Raw genomic sequence first — 14,997 nt, forward strand, 5'->3', positions numbered from 1 at the left:
ATTTGACAGCAATAATTTTTTGAGAAAACTAGTGTTTCAGAAGGCAATAAATCAGACCATATTGAGTTGAAATCGACTGCGTAAAACACGTTTTAGAACTCTAGTTTCTAGCAGCTAAGGCTAGTCTTATTATTTGCTAAGTTCCAAGGCTAGTCTTCAAGACATATAGATTAAAGACTTTAAACTAGATTTGAATGTTCTCGGCCATTTTATTTGTCCCTAAAAATCTAAGATAGTTCGGTTTAGTTACAATGTATACACAGAGAATATAAAACTATTTGCTATTTCTTTAGCAACTATGGCTAGTCTTCAAATCTTGGGACAAGAATCTGAAAACCGAATGTATGGATCCATTGATTCATAAGTCAAGATTCAGTTGTAGTGACTTTTTATTGGTTTCATAGTTGCTCTTGTAACACGAGAAAAAGAATGAAGCTAGCTTAAGTGACTTTAGTTATGGTTCTTTGAGTATTGGATCAAATTTAAAAGACATTTTCTTACAACCCATTTTCTGATGTTTTCCTAAAGTAATTCAGATTTTTATGCACAAAGGCACTTGGATCGCCTTTTTGCTTTCCATGAAATAACACATAAATTAACAGAATGGACTTACTGCTATAAGTTTACAGCCTTTTTTTGTTTCTTTGCAACCCTGATTGTAGCAGCAGCTCAACTGAGAGACCAACCTGGTAGAAAATTTAACTAATCTTGCAAGAGTTCCATTTTTTACGTGCAATATGTCACCATATTAATATTCATTTGCTTCCACTTAAAAATCAGAAATCATGACTAATTATTTTATTTAGAAAAACATAAACAAAAAAACAATTTAAATTCTCAAATAAAAAGATTTTTAGTATAAGTAACAAGTCTACAAAGTAAACCGATTAATTTGTGTGTTGTATCAATGGCAAGAATAATAATTTATTAGGCATTACTAATTTGGGTTCTCGGACTACTGTACTAGGCAAAATAAGAATGTGATGAGTACGGTCGGGTCAAAAGCATTTGGTTCTCCAACATAAGAATATCATGAAGTCTACCTCTAATGTTAACGAATTTTATAGAATTTAATAAGTTTAAGATTTTTTGATAATGAACAATCAAGTTACAGGTATTGTTCATTCATGCTTTATAATATGTGGTCTTTGTGTGTGATTGCTTTTTCAAGGAATTTGTTTCAGGGACCAACATGCTAATGTTTTGATATGTTCAAAGAACAATAATTTATGCTTAGATTTTTCTGGTACTCTTTGTGATCCCATTGTTGATGCTCTATTTTTTTTTATCAATAGAAGGTTTAATTACCCAATATTATTTGCAAAAGTTGGAATCTATTTATAATACTCATTTATATCATAGTTGTTTATATATATATATATTGTTACTTTAGTTAATTAGAAATCTAAAAGCTATAAGTAATATTAAAAATGAGGTCATATTAAAAATATTATATAAACACTGTTTATAGTATTTATAATTTTGGGATGCGTTATAAGTTTGTGTTAAATGTAGTCAGCCATATGTATTCATTTAATTTACATGGCTAAATGTAAAAATTAATAATCTTAAGAGGTTATATGTCCATTATAACAAAAAATAATAATAAAAAAATAAACAATACCTAAGTAAAACATAAGAAAATTTTGAGCAAAAATAATACATAATTTATGAAAATAAAAAAAAATGTTTCAATTTTAACTTATAAAAACATATGTTATACATACATTTGTGAAGCGTATTTATTTGTGCAAGCGGTTAACTTGTTACAACTTATGCCAAATTTTATTACTATATGATTTTTAAATGGAAGAAGGATTTGTGAAGTTTCATGAGTTCAACGAGACAATTAAGAACAAAACATACCGCTCTCCAATATATAATTTTCAGGAGCTTTACTTCTAGAGTTAACCTTGCTTACAACTTTGAGAGTTTTCGAAGTAATGGACAATAAGATTTGTGTGGTTGCTATGTTCAGGGCTTCAGGGAACAACACCAAATTTTAACTCTAAGGTTCATGTAAATATGAGTAGAGGGACAAACAGTTTTTGCTTAGATTCTTCGGGTACTACATGTGATCCCGTCGTTGATATTCTCCTTTCTGTTGCTGGAGGATTTAATTATCCCTTGAAATTTGCAAAGAGTTGGAAAAGGAGCAATCCATGTAGGCATTGATTTGGGATAACATGTAAAGAGGGTCGAATCATTACTTTCGCTGTGCCATCCACACAACTGATATGTAGTTTGGAGAGCTCAACTCTCTTTGGTTGATTGACATATCTTATAACCATATGGGTGCTAGTATTCTTTTCTAGATAACTAAGTTGAAGGAACTCAGATTCCTTGATGTTTCCTACAATCAGCTTAACGGCAAGGTGCCAAATTAAGATTAGGGACGTGAAGTCACTTGGAGATTGGGACATACATCATCATTTTCCTTCACGTACAAGAAACAAGAATATCCTTGTGGGAATTTTGAGTGGTAGTTTTGGTTGTCTCATTGATGGTTATTGGAGGGTATACTGTTTATCTAATTTTAAAAGGGAGAAGGATGTGCAGTCTTCTGTACAGATTCTTCTAGACTATACAACTATCGGATAACACTTGCATTATATAAATAATGGGACATAATTCATAGGACGCACCATGTGACCATCATATTGATAAGTTTGTGTCTGTGGTTTCATACTGTTCATTGTGTCGACTACCCACTAGTTGAACTCTTTTTGTTGGGGATGATTTTATAGGTACCAATTTTAATTTATTTGCTCAACAAGGCCTCATCAGACTCACATCGGTGAAGCATTTAACCACTATTACGAACTCAATTCAACAAGAAACTGCCACAGCGACATGTATGTTGGAGAGGAGGCCACAATAAAATATCTACGAGAACCAGAGTCACAATTGTAGTGCTCAACCAAGTATATGAAATGCTCTCTACAAGGAAGGGCGTCTATCTCAACAACTCAAAGCATTTTTTTTTCACAAAATAGACACCAAATCAAACACATCCATTTGCCACTTATTATATGACTAGCACAATCCCGAACATACCGCATATGCTGTTTTCACCATTTGATCCTTCTGTTTGTATTGCAACTTTGCAAGTCGTTATCTCAGCTTGAATTTGTCATTTTTGGTATGTATGTATACATTGTTCATTCTAAATCATATATTTCACTTAACTTGAATGTGAATCACAAGAGAGCTAAAAATACAAGAACATGCAAACGAAAATCACACGGGAATGCTCACACCTAAGTTCATCAAGTAGATTCTCCAGTAAATGCCTTAGATCCTACTTAAAGCTTAAGACTCTTATGTTGTAAAACCAGCTCAATAAGAACCATACCTCTATGTGTGTCATCTCACATGTATATATTTCTTTCATATTGTTTTATGTAGATTCATTATAGTGGTTGACATTTGAACTGGATTTTTCATGAAAAGTGAGAAAAACGGAACGCAAAAAAATTTGAGCTCAGAATGGTGGCAATTTCATCTGATAATCAGAATAGATGCGAAGGACCCAACCAACGCCAAGCCTTTATCTTCACAGCTCAGATCTGCACCAGCCGGAAATCGAACCCGGGTCTGTACCGTGGCAGGGTACTATTCTACCACTAGACCACTGGTGCTTTGATATACATTAGCTAGTGTTAATCCATAATATACTGATTGAAAACATCTCATCCAGTCATTTATAAATTGGTAAAATATTAATTGAACTATGATTTTATTCGGTTGCTATCTATTTTTGAAATTCTAATAAATACATTTCGTACCCTAATTCTTCTAACATATCCATCAAAAAATATATTTTATTTTCTTATGGACGAAACTGAAAGATGTTTGTCTTAGCGATATCTTCTTCTCCTTCAACCACTCTCATCAGACTATCAAAACCAAATGGGCCAAACCGGCCACCTGTTCGAAAAATCCTCTGCCTGAATCAGCAGAGGCAGAGCAAAACCGGTACGGGAAAATCTTGGATCGTCCCAACAAGTCTCTCGCTCTTTGGTTCAGGCTTCGTCTTGGGTCCTCTTCTCGATGGTCTCCACTCACGTGTCGATCTCGTGGTTTACAAAAACGGAGCTTTCCAAATCGGTCCTCTTCACACTAACATCTGGGTAACTTGTTTCTCAAGAAACCATCATGTCTTTGAAATCACTTATAATGTGTTCTTCTTCAGGTACCGTTCTTGCTTGGCTTATTTTACTGCACAGTAGGTTTGCTGCAACTTCTATTGGATGATAAAACCTCTACAAAGCCTCCACGTGGCAACCTGGACAAAACCGTAGTTTCACTTTTGTAAGTGTTGTGTTTTTAACGACTACTCAAATGTGGAACAGTAGAAGTTGACTACTTTGTGTATGGGTTGGTGAATGAAACAGAGCACTGGTGTTGTTCTTGGAGCTAAGTGCTGAAATGTACAAAGCTGGAGTTTCAGACAACATAGAAGCTTACATTCTATTTGCCTTAGCAGAGTTTCTATGGTTCTCTCTAGATAGAACCTGGCTTGGCTTCACCATCGCCTCTCTCCTCGGTATCGCCTGTCCCTTAGCTGAAATCCCCATTATGCAGTAAGTAAATAAAACCGTACGATTCAGTCCTTTAGGCCATCTCTTTGTTTTCTATATAAAAAGAACTCTTAAAAGATTGACGTAACATGACTTTTAACAGATTCTTTCATCTGTGGTACTATCCAGAAGCAAACATAGAGATCTTTGGCCAGGTAAAATAGCTTTTTATACATGCATCCAACTGAAGCAAGAACAATATTTTTTAAAAAAGAGTGTTTCTTTTTGTTTTATGGTGAAGGGATTGATCACTTGGACAACAACTTGCTATTTTGTCTACACACCGTTCTTGATCAATCTTACAAGATGGCTCAAGACAGTTGCGGAGACTATTAGGGATGTGGATGACACTACAAAATGACATTTAGCTCAAGCGAAGAACAATTGTGTTCTTTAATTACATAGAGTTTCTCTTTAGTCTCTAAAAGAGCAAAAAAGACACCAAATCAAACATATCCCATGACTAGCATAATCCAAAACATACCGCACCATTTGATCCTTGTGTTTGAATTGCAACTTTGCAAGTTGTTATCTCAGCTTGAATTTATCATTTTGATATGTAAGTAAACATATTGTTCAATATAAATCCTATATTTCACTCAACTTGAATGTGAATCACAAGAAAACTGAATACAAGAACATGCAAAAAAAAAATCACACGAGAATGGCACCCTATAAAAAATGAAAGAAATATGTAGATTCACTTAGTAGTCAATTTAAACTGAATTTTTTCATGATGTGAGAAAATCGGAAAGTTAAAAAATTAATGAGCTCAGAATGGTGGCAATGTCATCTGATAATCAGAATAAATGCGAAGGACCCAACCAACGCCAAGCCTTTATCTTCACAGCTCAGATCTGCACCAGCCGGTAATCGAACCCGGGTCTGTACCGTGGCAGGGTACTATTCTACCACTAGACCACTGGTGCTTTGATGTACATTTTCTAGTGTTAATCCACAATATAAGAAGTAAATATTAGAAACTTCTTTTATTTCAAGTCTTCAACTATCATGATCTACTCATTGGTAAGAAAAGGAAGTTTCTGATATTCAATATAAAGGAAAATTTCTTTTACAACCCAATACTAAGAAGGAATTAATTAGAACAAATTATTTGGATTCACATTATAAAAATGTATGTGAAAGTACAATGAGGATATATATGATTTTTTTTTTTGGTTTTAAGTTGATTATCTTGCTTTACGATTCAGTTCAGGTAAAAAAATTGGAAATCAATCAACTTATTTCCGGAACAAATTATGTTTTTGACAGTTAATTTTAATTATTTTAGATTAGAAAATTAGATAATTTAGACTTTTCTGGATAAAGTATTGGGTGATCAAAAATTTTAAATAAAATATCAGGTAAATCAGAGTCCCTAATTTAAAATAGTTTATAAAAAATAGTATAATAATTAGACTTTTATTGTAATTCATTTTAGAAAATTAATTTTAAAGAATTTAAATTAAAAACTAAATATAACTAATATTTTGAAGTATATAAACTGTAATTTTGTTAGTTCTAATTTAGCTTTTGATTTTTTTGGGTATAAAGAAACATGGCTCGTTCGGATATTTGTAAACATCATTGCAGTTTGGTTTCCGGCTAATTTTGGCAAACCGTAATCTTAACATATGTATAAACATTTGTGAAAAATACAAAAAATGTTAGATACCTATGTCAACATCGGAGGTGCCAAGTTTCATAAATTCACATGACAAAATGTTAAGGAAGACGACACCAAACTAAAACAAACAAAGAGCTTAGACAGAACAGAGAGAAGAGAGAGAGAGTAGTTAAGTCTGGTGGTTTTCTGCTCATCTACTTCCATCCACCTTCCTCTTCTTCAATTCTCTCCCTTCCCCTCTTTAAATCTCTCTCTCTCTCTCTCCATCTCCATCTCCAAAACCATGGATCTCTGCACTTACTTCAAATCCCAGCCCTCATGGCTCCTCCTCCTCTTCGCCCTCGGCTCCCTCCAACTCCTCAAATTCACCCTCTCCCTCCTCAACTCCCTCTACATCTACTTCCTCCGCCCCGCCAAGAACCTCCGCCGCTACGGCTCCTGGGCCATCATCACCGGCCCCACCGACGGCATCGGCAAAGCCTTCGCCTTTCAGCTCGCCCGCAAGGGGCTCAACCTCGTCCTCGTCGCCCGCAACCCCGACAAGCTCAGAGACGTCTCCGAGTCCATCAGATCCAAGCACTCCAACGTCGAGATCAAGACCGTGGTGATGGACTTCTCCGGAGATATCGATGATGGAGTGAGGAGGATCAAGGAGACGATCGAAGGGTTGGAGGTTGGGATTCTGATTAATAACGCGGGGATGTCGTATCCTTACGCGAAGTACTTTCACGAGGTGGATGAGGAGCTGCTTGGGAACTTGCTTAAGATCAATGTTGAGGGGACGACGAAGGTTACTCAGGCTGTGTTGGGGAATATGCTGAAGAGGAAGCGAGGGGCTATTGTTAATATGGGTTCTGGTGCTGCTGCGCTTATCCCTTCGTATCCTTTCTACTCTGTTTACGCCGGTGCTAAAACGTAAGGAGTTCTAGAATAATCAAGAGTGCTTGTTTGTTTGGTACTTGATGGGTTGAGTTGTTTTTAAGTAGTGACGTTCTTTTGGTTTGCATGTTTGTTTCAGGTACGTGGATCAGTTCACGAGGTGTCTTCATGTTGAGTACAAGAAGAGTGGGATTGATGTTCAATGCCAGGTGAGCCTTTTGTGTAGTGATCTGGTATTGCTTTGAAATGCGTCTTTTTGTTAGAAAAAACAATGGTACCTTCAGTGGGATCATAGGTTAAGGTCGGATAACTAAATAGTAGTGACATAACTCATAAGTTTTGTCTGACAATCAAGACAATATAATGTTTAAACATGTTTATTGAACCCCCTAGAAGACATGCTAGTTGTTTCTTGAATCACTAGGAGGTGGGATATTTGTTTTTCATGGTTTTATGACTCTGTTTCTATTTAATTTAAAAGGTTGAAGTTTTTGGTTCAATGATTATTTTTCATGCTCTCCTTAGTGTTCATGCTAGGAATAGCTTAAAAAATTAGAAAATAAGACTTGTTACTGAAGAAGAGATGAAACAGAGGAGAGTCCTCTGTTTTAGATTACTTTAGTTTGAAGCTATCTGATTTTTTTTTTTGCTGATGAGGTATTGGTACTATTAGCATCACATGTCTCTTTGCTCCTGAATACTTGTATATTTGCTGAGGCCGTTTATGTGACATAATGTCAAACCTAGAGAAAAAATAGGAAATCTGAACCGTGACCATTAAGTGATTAACCATTTACGGATGCAGAATCCTTACGCCAAAGATTATGTACGAATTTGTAATAGTTTGTGGCATTTTCCATCTCTATAGCTGAGTGTGGAGTTGAATAGTACCAAAACAACTTAATGACTAAACTTGGGTGGTTGTTTTTATAGGTTCCCTTGTATGTTGCGACAAAGATGACATCAATAAGAAGAGCATCGTTCTTAGTGGCATCTCCAGAGGGATACGCAAAGGCAGCACTGCGTTTTGTAGGGTATGAAGCACGCTGCACACCTTACTGGCCTCACGCCCTCATGGGTTATGTTGTCTCTTCATTGCCCGAGAGCGTCTTTGAATCCTTTAACATTAAGAGGTGCCTCCAGATCAGGAAGAAGGGTATGCTTAAAGACTCGAGGAAAAAGGAATGAAAACTTTTCGAGGGTGCATGATTTTCTTCTGCAGCACTTGGTTTCTTGCAAGTTTCTGTTTAGACTTTTGCAAGACTTGTACGCTTTAGTTTCCGATGTTTCCAAGGTTGTTTCCTTATTTTGAAAATTAAAAACCAGAACGTCCACTAATTATTCATGTCCTCTCCTGCTCTTTATTTATTTAAATAAAACTAAATGTCGGGAAAAAAAAAACTAAGCTATGATGTATATCTATCATCACACTCCTAAGCCAACCAATACGCCTCAGCAATAGTTTGTCAGTGTGTCATTGGTTACATCGGTGAGTAACGAAATGTAAACCCAAAAAACGAGATGTTTTGTAACGTTTACAGGTTATTTCTGAGTAAACGGATGACACCGATTTAAAGAAACCAACCCATGTGGCTATTGCCTATTTGTGTTGCACAAATTTAGTTTGTTACACACATCAATTCATTAGTAGTTGACAACCAAACAGAAGACATTGGGTGGCCAACGGCAGGTAAGATGGTCCATCTACAAATTAATCAGCAAAAGGTTAAAAACTCAACAACTAGCCACTGGTTAGTCTCTGGCAGGATGATAGGCATCCTAGACACTTATTAATCTCAAGTCTTTAGGCAAAGCTTAAGCGTTGTTTAGAAGAGATGTGTGCAGTTATGGAGAAAGACAAGACGGGATTTATTCTCTAATCATTGTTAAATGAAGACCAGATGTGCTTCTATTATATTTGTCTGATCCCATGAGCTATTCTGGTAATTTAGGCGGTCTTTCTCCCAAGTGGAAAGAACAGTGAACTCCAGATGTAGGGTCGTATGAACTCTTCCAGAAAGTTAGGAACTTATTCGCCTTCCCAATAAAATTAGAGCTTCATCTGGGGGACTAACATATCAGTAGAGAAGTTGAAACTCTTCCACAAACACTAGTCTGATTCGGTGTTGTTTGAGTATCTTAACAAGAAATATCATGTATATAGGAGCTTTGCCACCATACCAAAGATTTCTCGTTTTCGCTTAACAATCCCGTTGAGAAGATAATGGTGTTACACAATTAATCAGGCTAGCTTTATAATTTTTAGTGTTCTGTTTGAACCGTGAAGAGGTTTAGTCTTGTCTCACTAAAAATATATAATGTTTGCCTCATTCTCTTAGATTAATCGGTTAAAAACGATAAATCTCTGGCAATGGTGGCAGAACTCCTAGACACAGGAAATTTCATGTTCATATACTCCAACAACAGTGAATCAGATGATTATTTGTGGGAGAGTTTCAACTTCTCGACCAATACTTTACTCCCGCAGATGGAGCTCAGATTCGGATCCGAGAAGACACAGAGAAATAAGTTCTTAGCTTTTAGAAGAGTCTAAGACTATCCTGCACGTGGAGTTCACTTTCTAAGAATCTGAACTCACGGTTTTGCTGTTCTTTTTACTTGGGGAGAAAACATATCTAATTACAGGAGAGGCCCATGGGACTAGACAAATTTTATAGGAGCACCTTCGGTCTTCATTTAACAATGAGCAGAGAGCAAATTCCGTCTTTCTCTATAACTACAAACAACATATTCTACTACTTAAGGCTATAAATAGAGCACAACGAAATATCAATACCGCACGTGTGGAATAAGAGCAAGCAGTTCATTTTATCCTCACAAATGACTTAATGATAGAAAGCCTTTTGTCAATAAATTAATGACAACTTATGCTTCTATAATCTCATATGTCGCACAAACAGAACATGACAGGTAAACCAGAATCGTTCGTTGGGATTCAAATATTCATGTTCATATTTAATTTCAAAATCAGGTGAGCAAACGTTCTTGCAGAACGAACACAAACATTTTTGCATTGTAATTTGTAGATTGCAGCATTAACACATTCTTGTACTAATTCCAGAGAAGTTACGTTATACGAACATCTGTATTCAAACTTGTTCTGATTCCACACGTGCAGTATTGCTATTCCGTTGTGCTCTATCCGTTGTCTTTAAGTAGAAGAAAACGTTGTGTTGCAGTCATGAAGAAAGACAGAATTAGTTCGCTCCTCATTGTTAATTGAAAGACTAAAGGTACTCCTATAAAATTGGTCATGTCCCATGGACCGCTCCGGCCATTTAGATATATGGTATTTCTCCCAAATGGAAAGAACAGTAAAATCGTGAGTTTCAATTCTAAAAAGGTGAAATTCAGGTGCAGGGTCACCTAGACTCTTCCAGGAAGTTAGGAACTTATATATGTGCCTTTCATGAACTTATTCATATGTGCCTTTATGGGAAATTCCATGTTTAGATACTCATACAGCACGTGGGAGAATTTCAATTTCCCCAACAACACTTCACTCCCGCATATGGAGCTCTGATCAATTCCGGGAAGGCACATATGAACAAGTCCATAACTTCATGGAAGGCTCCCAACAACCCTGGACCATGAGTTAACTTTTTCTAGATTTGAAACATAGACTTACTGTTCTTCCTACTTGGGAGAAAGACCATCTAAATTACCAGAGCAGCCAATGGAACTTAACAAATTTTGTAGGAGAACCTTCGGTCTTTTCGTTTTACAGTGAGCAAAGAAAAAAATCACTTTCTCCATAGCAACAAACAACATTTCTACTCCAGACTAGGAATAGAGCACAATGGAAAAGTAATACTGCTCATGTGGAATCAGAGCAAGTAATTCATTTTATCCTCACAAAAATGACAATGTTAGAAAAGCCTTTGGTCAAGAAATTATTTATAACTTGATGCTGCTATAATCTTATATATGTAGCACAAAGAGAAAATGACAGTAAAGCAAAAAAGCATGCAAAAATGTTTAGACAATAGTCATTAGAACTAACTTCATGTTTTGATGTAGATTAGGTATATAAAGATTTATTTACGATAGGTTATGTTGATGATTTTTGAAACAAGAAAACCATTTCAAGGGTTAAATTGAGTATATAGTAAGCGAGATATATAACAAGGATAATTGTCTAAAACTTAACATAAAACAAAGGTTTAAAGCCCAACGATGATTAATATTTATATATATTATAAAGATTTTCACTGAGACCTCATTTTGTTGAGCTGGTTCAAAGCCGGCTGCAATATATTGTAAAGAACCCAAAGCAGCGCCGGTGCAACCACGAACAGCAACAACTGTCCCCTGTTATCTCCAGCTCTCTCCGCCGCCTCCGCCGCCGCTACTGCCTCCGGCGGCGGCGTCAAGAGCCCCGACGCGGCGAGACCACCACCGATGCCGCCGAGACCCACGACGACTCCTTTGCTCGCGCGCATCTTGTTGATCTGGTTGAGAGCTGGCTGGAGGATGTTGAAGAGGACCCACCCGATGGCCGGGACGATCGGGAGGAGAAGAGCTAGGCCGCGGTTGTCGCTGCCTTCGGACACGGCGGCGGCGGCGAGCTGGGAGATTTGGTGAGCGGCGAGAGCGGGCTCGGAGTAGCTGAGGGCGGAGAAGACGGCTCCGGCGAGGGCGGTGCTTGTGACGGCGAGAGAGACGGTTGGTTTTGGTGGAGTTGGGAGGGTGATGAAGTGTTTTGAGGAGGAGATGGGTTTGGTTTGGTTTAGGGGTTTGGGAGGAGATGTGTTTAGGGACATGCATTTGGCTGATGTCGCCATAGTCGCTGCCATTGATGATCGGAGAGCTTGAAGATGAGAAAGAGGGAGAGACTTGAGGATCGAGTCTGTAAAATGATTTTTTGTGTATATGAGAAGGAGTGAAGGAGGATGAGTGGAAGTGAAAGGCTTCTGGTTTGTCTTAACCAATGAGGAGAGAGTTGGAGATTTTGCTGAGATTTGAGCCACATATTTATATGTCCCACTGTCCTTTTTCTTATCACTTCCCTCCTCTTTGCCTTGGTTTTGAATTTTAATTCACATTTTAATATTTTTACTATTTTTGTTGCAAAACTATAAGTCTTTTATTCTTTATTTTCAGTACTCTCGATATTTTTTTGACATTATTTCAAGAGATAAATAATTAATTAAAACTTTGGAATAATTAATCATTCACAGATATTTGGGTTTTGCAATAAATACAGATTTATAAACAATGGTATTGTTCTTTTGTAAAGATAAGTAGAGATTACTGTTCAACATTTTCAAAATTGTGAAATTTTAAAAACTAGCAAAGGTATATTAACTTTTTTTGGTCGACATATCTTTGTTAGTTTATCATTTGTTGGTTGACTGTAAATGCAAATTGTTCTACTTGGTTTATTTGAGGCTAGTCTTAGTGTGGACAAAATATTGGGTTGATTCCAGTCGATTTGTTATGTTCTGATATGATCGGAAAAGTTCGAATAATTGTAATTTTATAAAGCACAATAAATACTAAAATTTATCATCTCGTAAAATTGTAAAAAAAAAAATATATTAAAAATCCTTCTGAAATATGCATATCTACTAATAATATCAATCCCAATTAATTCTAAAGGTTGTGAGTCCATTCATGTTGAAAAGTTGTGTCTTTTGAAAAAGAAGTGTAAAGGGTTGTGTCTTTTCTAAAAGTTCAATGTTGGAAGGTTGTGTCTTTTCTAAAAATTGTCTAAATAGTTGTGTTATTTTTTATGACGTAAATACTCAAAAATCTCTTGTACAATTCTTTGTTTTATGAGATGTGTATATGTTAGAGTAATGGGTTATGTTGTGTCTTTTTTTTTGAAATTTTTTTTGATAAGTTGTGACTATTCATATAAATATCTTTTAAAAAGTGAAAAGTTGTGACTATTCTTATAAGTATCTTTTCAAAATAACTATTTTTAAATTGGAGGAATGCGACTATTCAAATTAAAGAGTTGTGACTATTCAAATAGATTTTTAACTTCTATAAATAATATCCGCCATGCATTTCTCAAAATAAAAATTTCAGTAACTCAACTAATAATAAAATAGTGGAAAAAAAAGTTTTAAGCAGTTACTTGGATAAAAAAATTTAAAAGACATTCAAATGAAACATTATAAGCAAAAAATAGTAGGCATGGTTTCTTTGCAAAGCTTAAGAAATTGTAGATAAAATATAAAATATAGATTTTTCTCATAAATTTTTCTAATATTATTTCAAAGCTTTTTTTTGTCTAAAGATGTGTGTTTAATTTTAAAAAATGCATAATTTTGTAAGGATTCTCAAAATTGCTGAGGACATATATTGTTATCCTAAACTATGCATAACTTTTTAAATGAGCTATATTTTATTTTATTTTCCTATCTATTTTATATACATTTAAATATAATATTAAAATTATCTATAAATTTCAGAAAATTTAATTTTTGGATAATTTAGATTTTTTTGTAAGATATATCTATAAATTATTGTACCTATTGGTGATTGTAGTCTTTACATATGAACTATTGCAACTATTCATAATAGTAAATTTTGGTTATGAACCATTGCAATTTTTGGTATTGGTTATTAATCATTGTAACCTTTAACTCTCTATATAAAGAGTTGTAAAGTTGTGTGTATTAGCAAATCATAATTAAAAATAAATAAAAAATAGAGAGAAAAAGAAAGACTCACTTTTTCAATTGATCATCAAAGATCTCGAAGAAACAAATCAAACACAAAACTTTATTTGTTATCATTTTTTATAGGAAAAACAAAATGCATCTCCTGGTGAAGCAAACGACATCTTCGTTTCTTAAAGCAAACGACATCTTTTGTCATCCCTGAACCAACGTTTTCCTCTAATAACAATGGCACCTCTTTAAAAGATTTATTTATATATGTCATCCTCTCTGATATTGTACTCTTTCCATTGGTTCTTTTATATCTTTTGAGATTTTTATTAATTAAAGTTACGACTTGTTCTATATTTGTAGGTGTTTACTAGATTCCATTAATTAAATATTAATGGGTTTTGGAACAACGAAGTTGGTACCATCTGTTTCTCTTCAATTTTTTTTTTCACTAAAGGCTTGCAATAATAGAGAATGGAGAGATTTCAATGGCTGTAGTCCCACTTGTTCCAAGGTGATTTCTCGTTTTTTGACACCTTTTGTCAAATTAGTGTTATACTTCTGTACGAACGAAGAGATGTCATTGGACTCAGACTTTGAAAATTTTGTTTGGACGTGTCTTTTCACAAAAACTGAAATATGTTAGTTATAAGAATTGTGTTTTTACGTAGTAGAATATATTAGAAAGGTATGCCTTTTTTATAAAAATAAATGAAGTCTATTAGTTTCATATGTTGTGTATCTTCATTATAAAAAAAAAGTTATGTCTTTTCATAATAAACTAAACTCTATTAATTTTAAGAATTGTGTCTTTTATGAAAAATGAACTCTATTAGTTTTAAGTTGTAACTTTTCATCATAAAAAATAAATTAGTTTAAAAGTAGTTAAAAATATCTCAGTAGGTGTCTTTCTACAATTAATAGTTTTAAGAGTTGTGTGTTCTCATTATAAAAAAGCTAGTAATAATAATCTGAAATAATGTTAGAAATTGAGTCTTTTCATATAAAAAAATGTATTAGTTTTAAGAATTGTATTTTACATTATTAAAAAGATATCTTTTTATGAAAAACTGAACTATATTATTGTAAGAGTTGTGTTTCTTCGTTATAGAAAAATTTATGTCTTTTCATACCAAAAAAAAAACTGAACTCTGTTAATATTAAGAGTGGTCTCTTTTCATTGTAAAATAAATTAGTTTAAAAATAATTGAAATATTTCAATAAGTATGTTTCTACAATTATTTAGTTTTAAAGAATCGTATCT

At 34.6% G+C, this 14,997-nt stretch overlaps 3 protein-coding genes and 1 non-coding gene across 4 annotated transcripts; 2 read left to right on the top strand and 2 right to left on the bottom strand.

Moving 5' to 3' along the window:
• Positions 1–3,570: 3,570 nt before the first annotated feature.
• Positions 3,571–3,641, bottom strand: TRNAG-GCC. The gene has a single exon. It is a non-coding gene; the product is annotated as a tRNA-Gly (tRNA).
• Positions 3,642–3,707: 66 nt separating this feature from the next.
• On the top strand, positions 3,708–5,186 carry LOC111213681. Its single transcript, XM_022715493.2, has 5 exons — positions 3,708–4,133; positions 4,196–4,314; positions 4,398–4,586; positions 4,687–4,738; positions 4,825–5,186. The coding sequence occupies exons 1-5, from the start codon at positions 3,852–3,854 to the stop codon at positions 4,942–4,944; spliced, it is 762 nt and encodes a 253-aa protein (XP_022571214.1). The 5' UTR covers positions 3,708–3,851; the 3' UTR covers positions 4,945–5,186.
• Positions 5,187–6,207: 1,021 nt separating this feature from the next.
• LOC111213680 (very-long-chain 3-oxoacyl-CoA reductase 1-like) lies at positions 6,208–8,430 on the top strand. Its single transcript, XM_022715492.2, has 3 exons — positions 6,208–7,125; positions 7,229–7,298; positions 8,023–8,430. Exons 1-3 carry the CDS (start codon positions 6,494–6,496, stop codon positions 8,275–8,277), a joined length of 957 nt encoding a protein of 318 aa, XP_022571213.1. The 5' UTR covers positions 6,208–6,493; the 3' UTR covers positions 8,278–8,430.
• Positions 8,431–11,173: 2,743 nt separating this feature from the next.
• On the bottom strand, positions 11,174–12,049 carry LOC106353970 (photosystem II core complex proteins psbY, chloroplastic). The gene has a single exon (XM_013793804.3). It carries the CDS (start codon positions 11,904–11,906, stop codon positions 11,319–11,321), a length of 588 nt encoding a protein of 195 aa, XP_013649258.2. The 5' UTR covers positions 11,907–12,049; the 3' UTR covers positions 11,174–11,318.
• Positions 12,050–14,997: the final 2,948 nt, after the last annotated feature.

The sequence above is a fragment of the Brassica napus genome, chromosome A7 (genome assembly GCF_020379485.1).
Source record: "Brassica napus cultivar Da-Ae chromosome A7, Da-Ae, whole genome shotgun sequence".
Taxonomy (NCBI): domain Eukaryota; kingdom Viridiplantae; phylum Streptophyta; class Magnoliopsida; order Brassicales; family Brassicaceae; genus Brassica; species Brassica napus.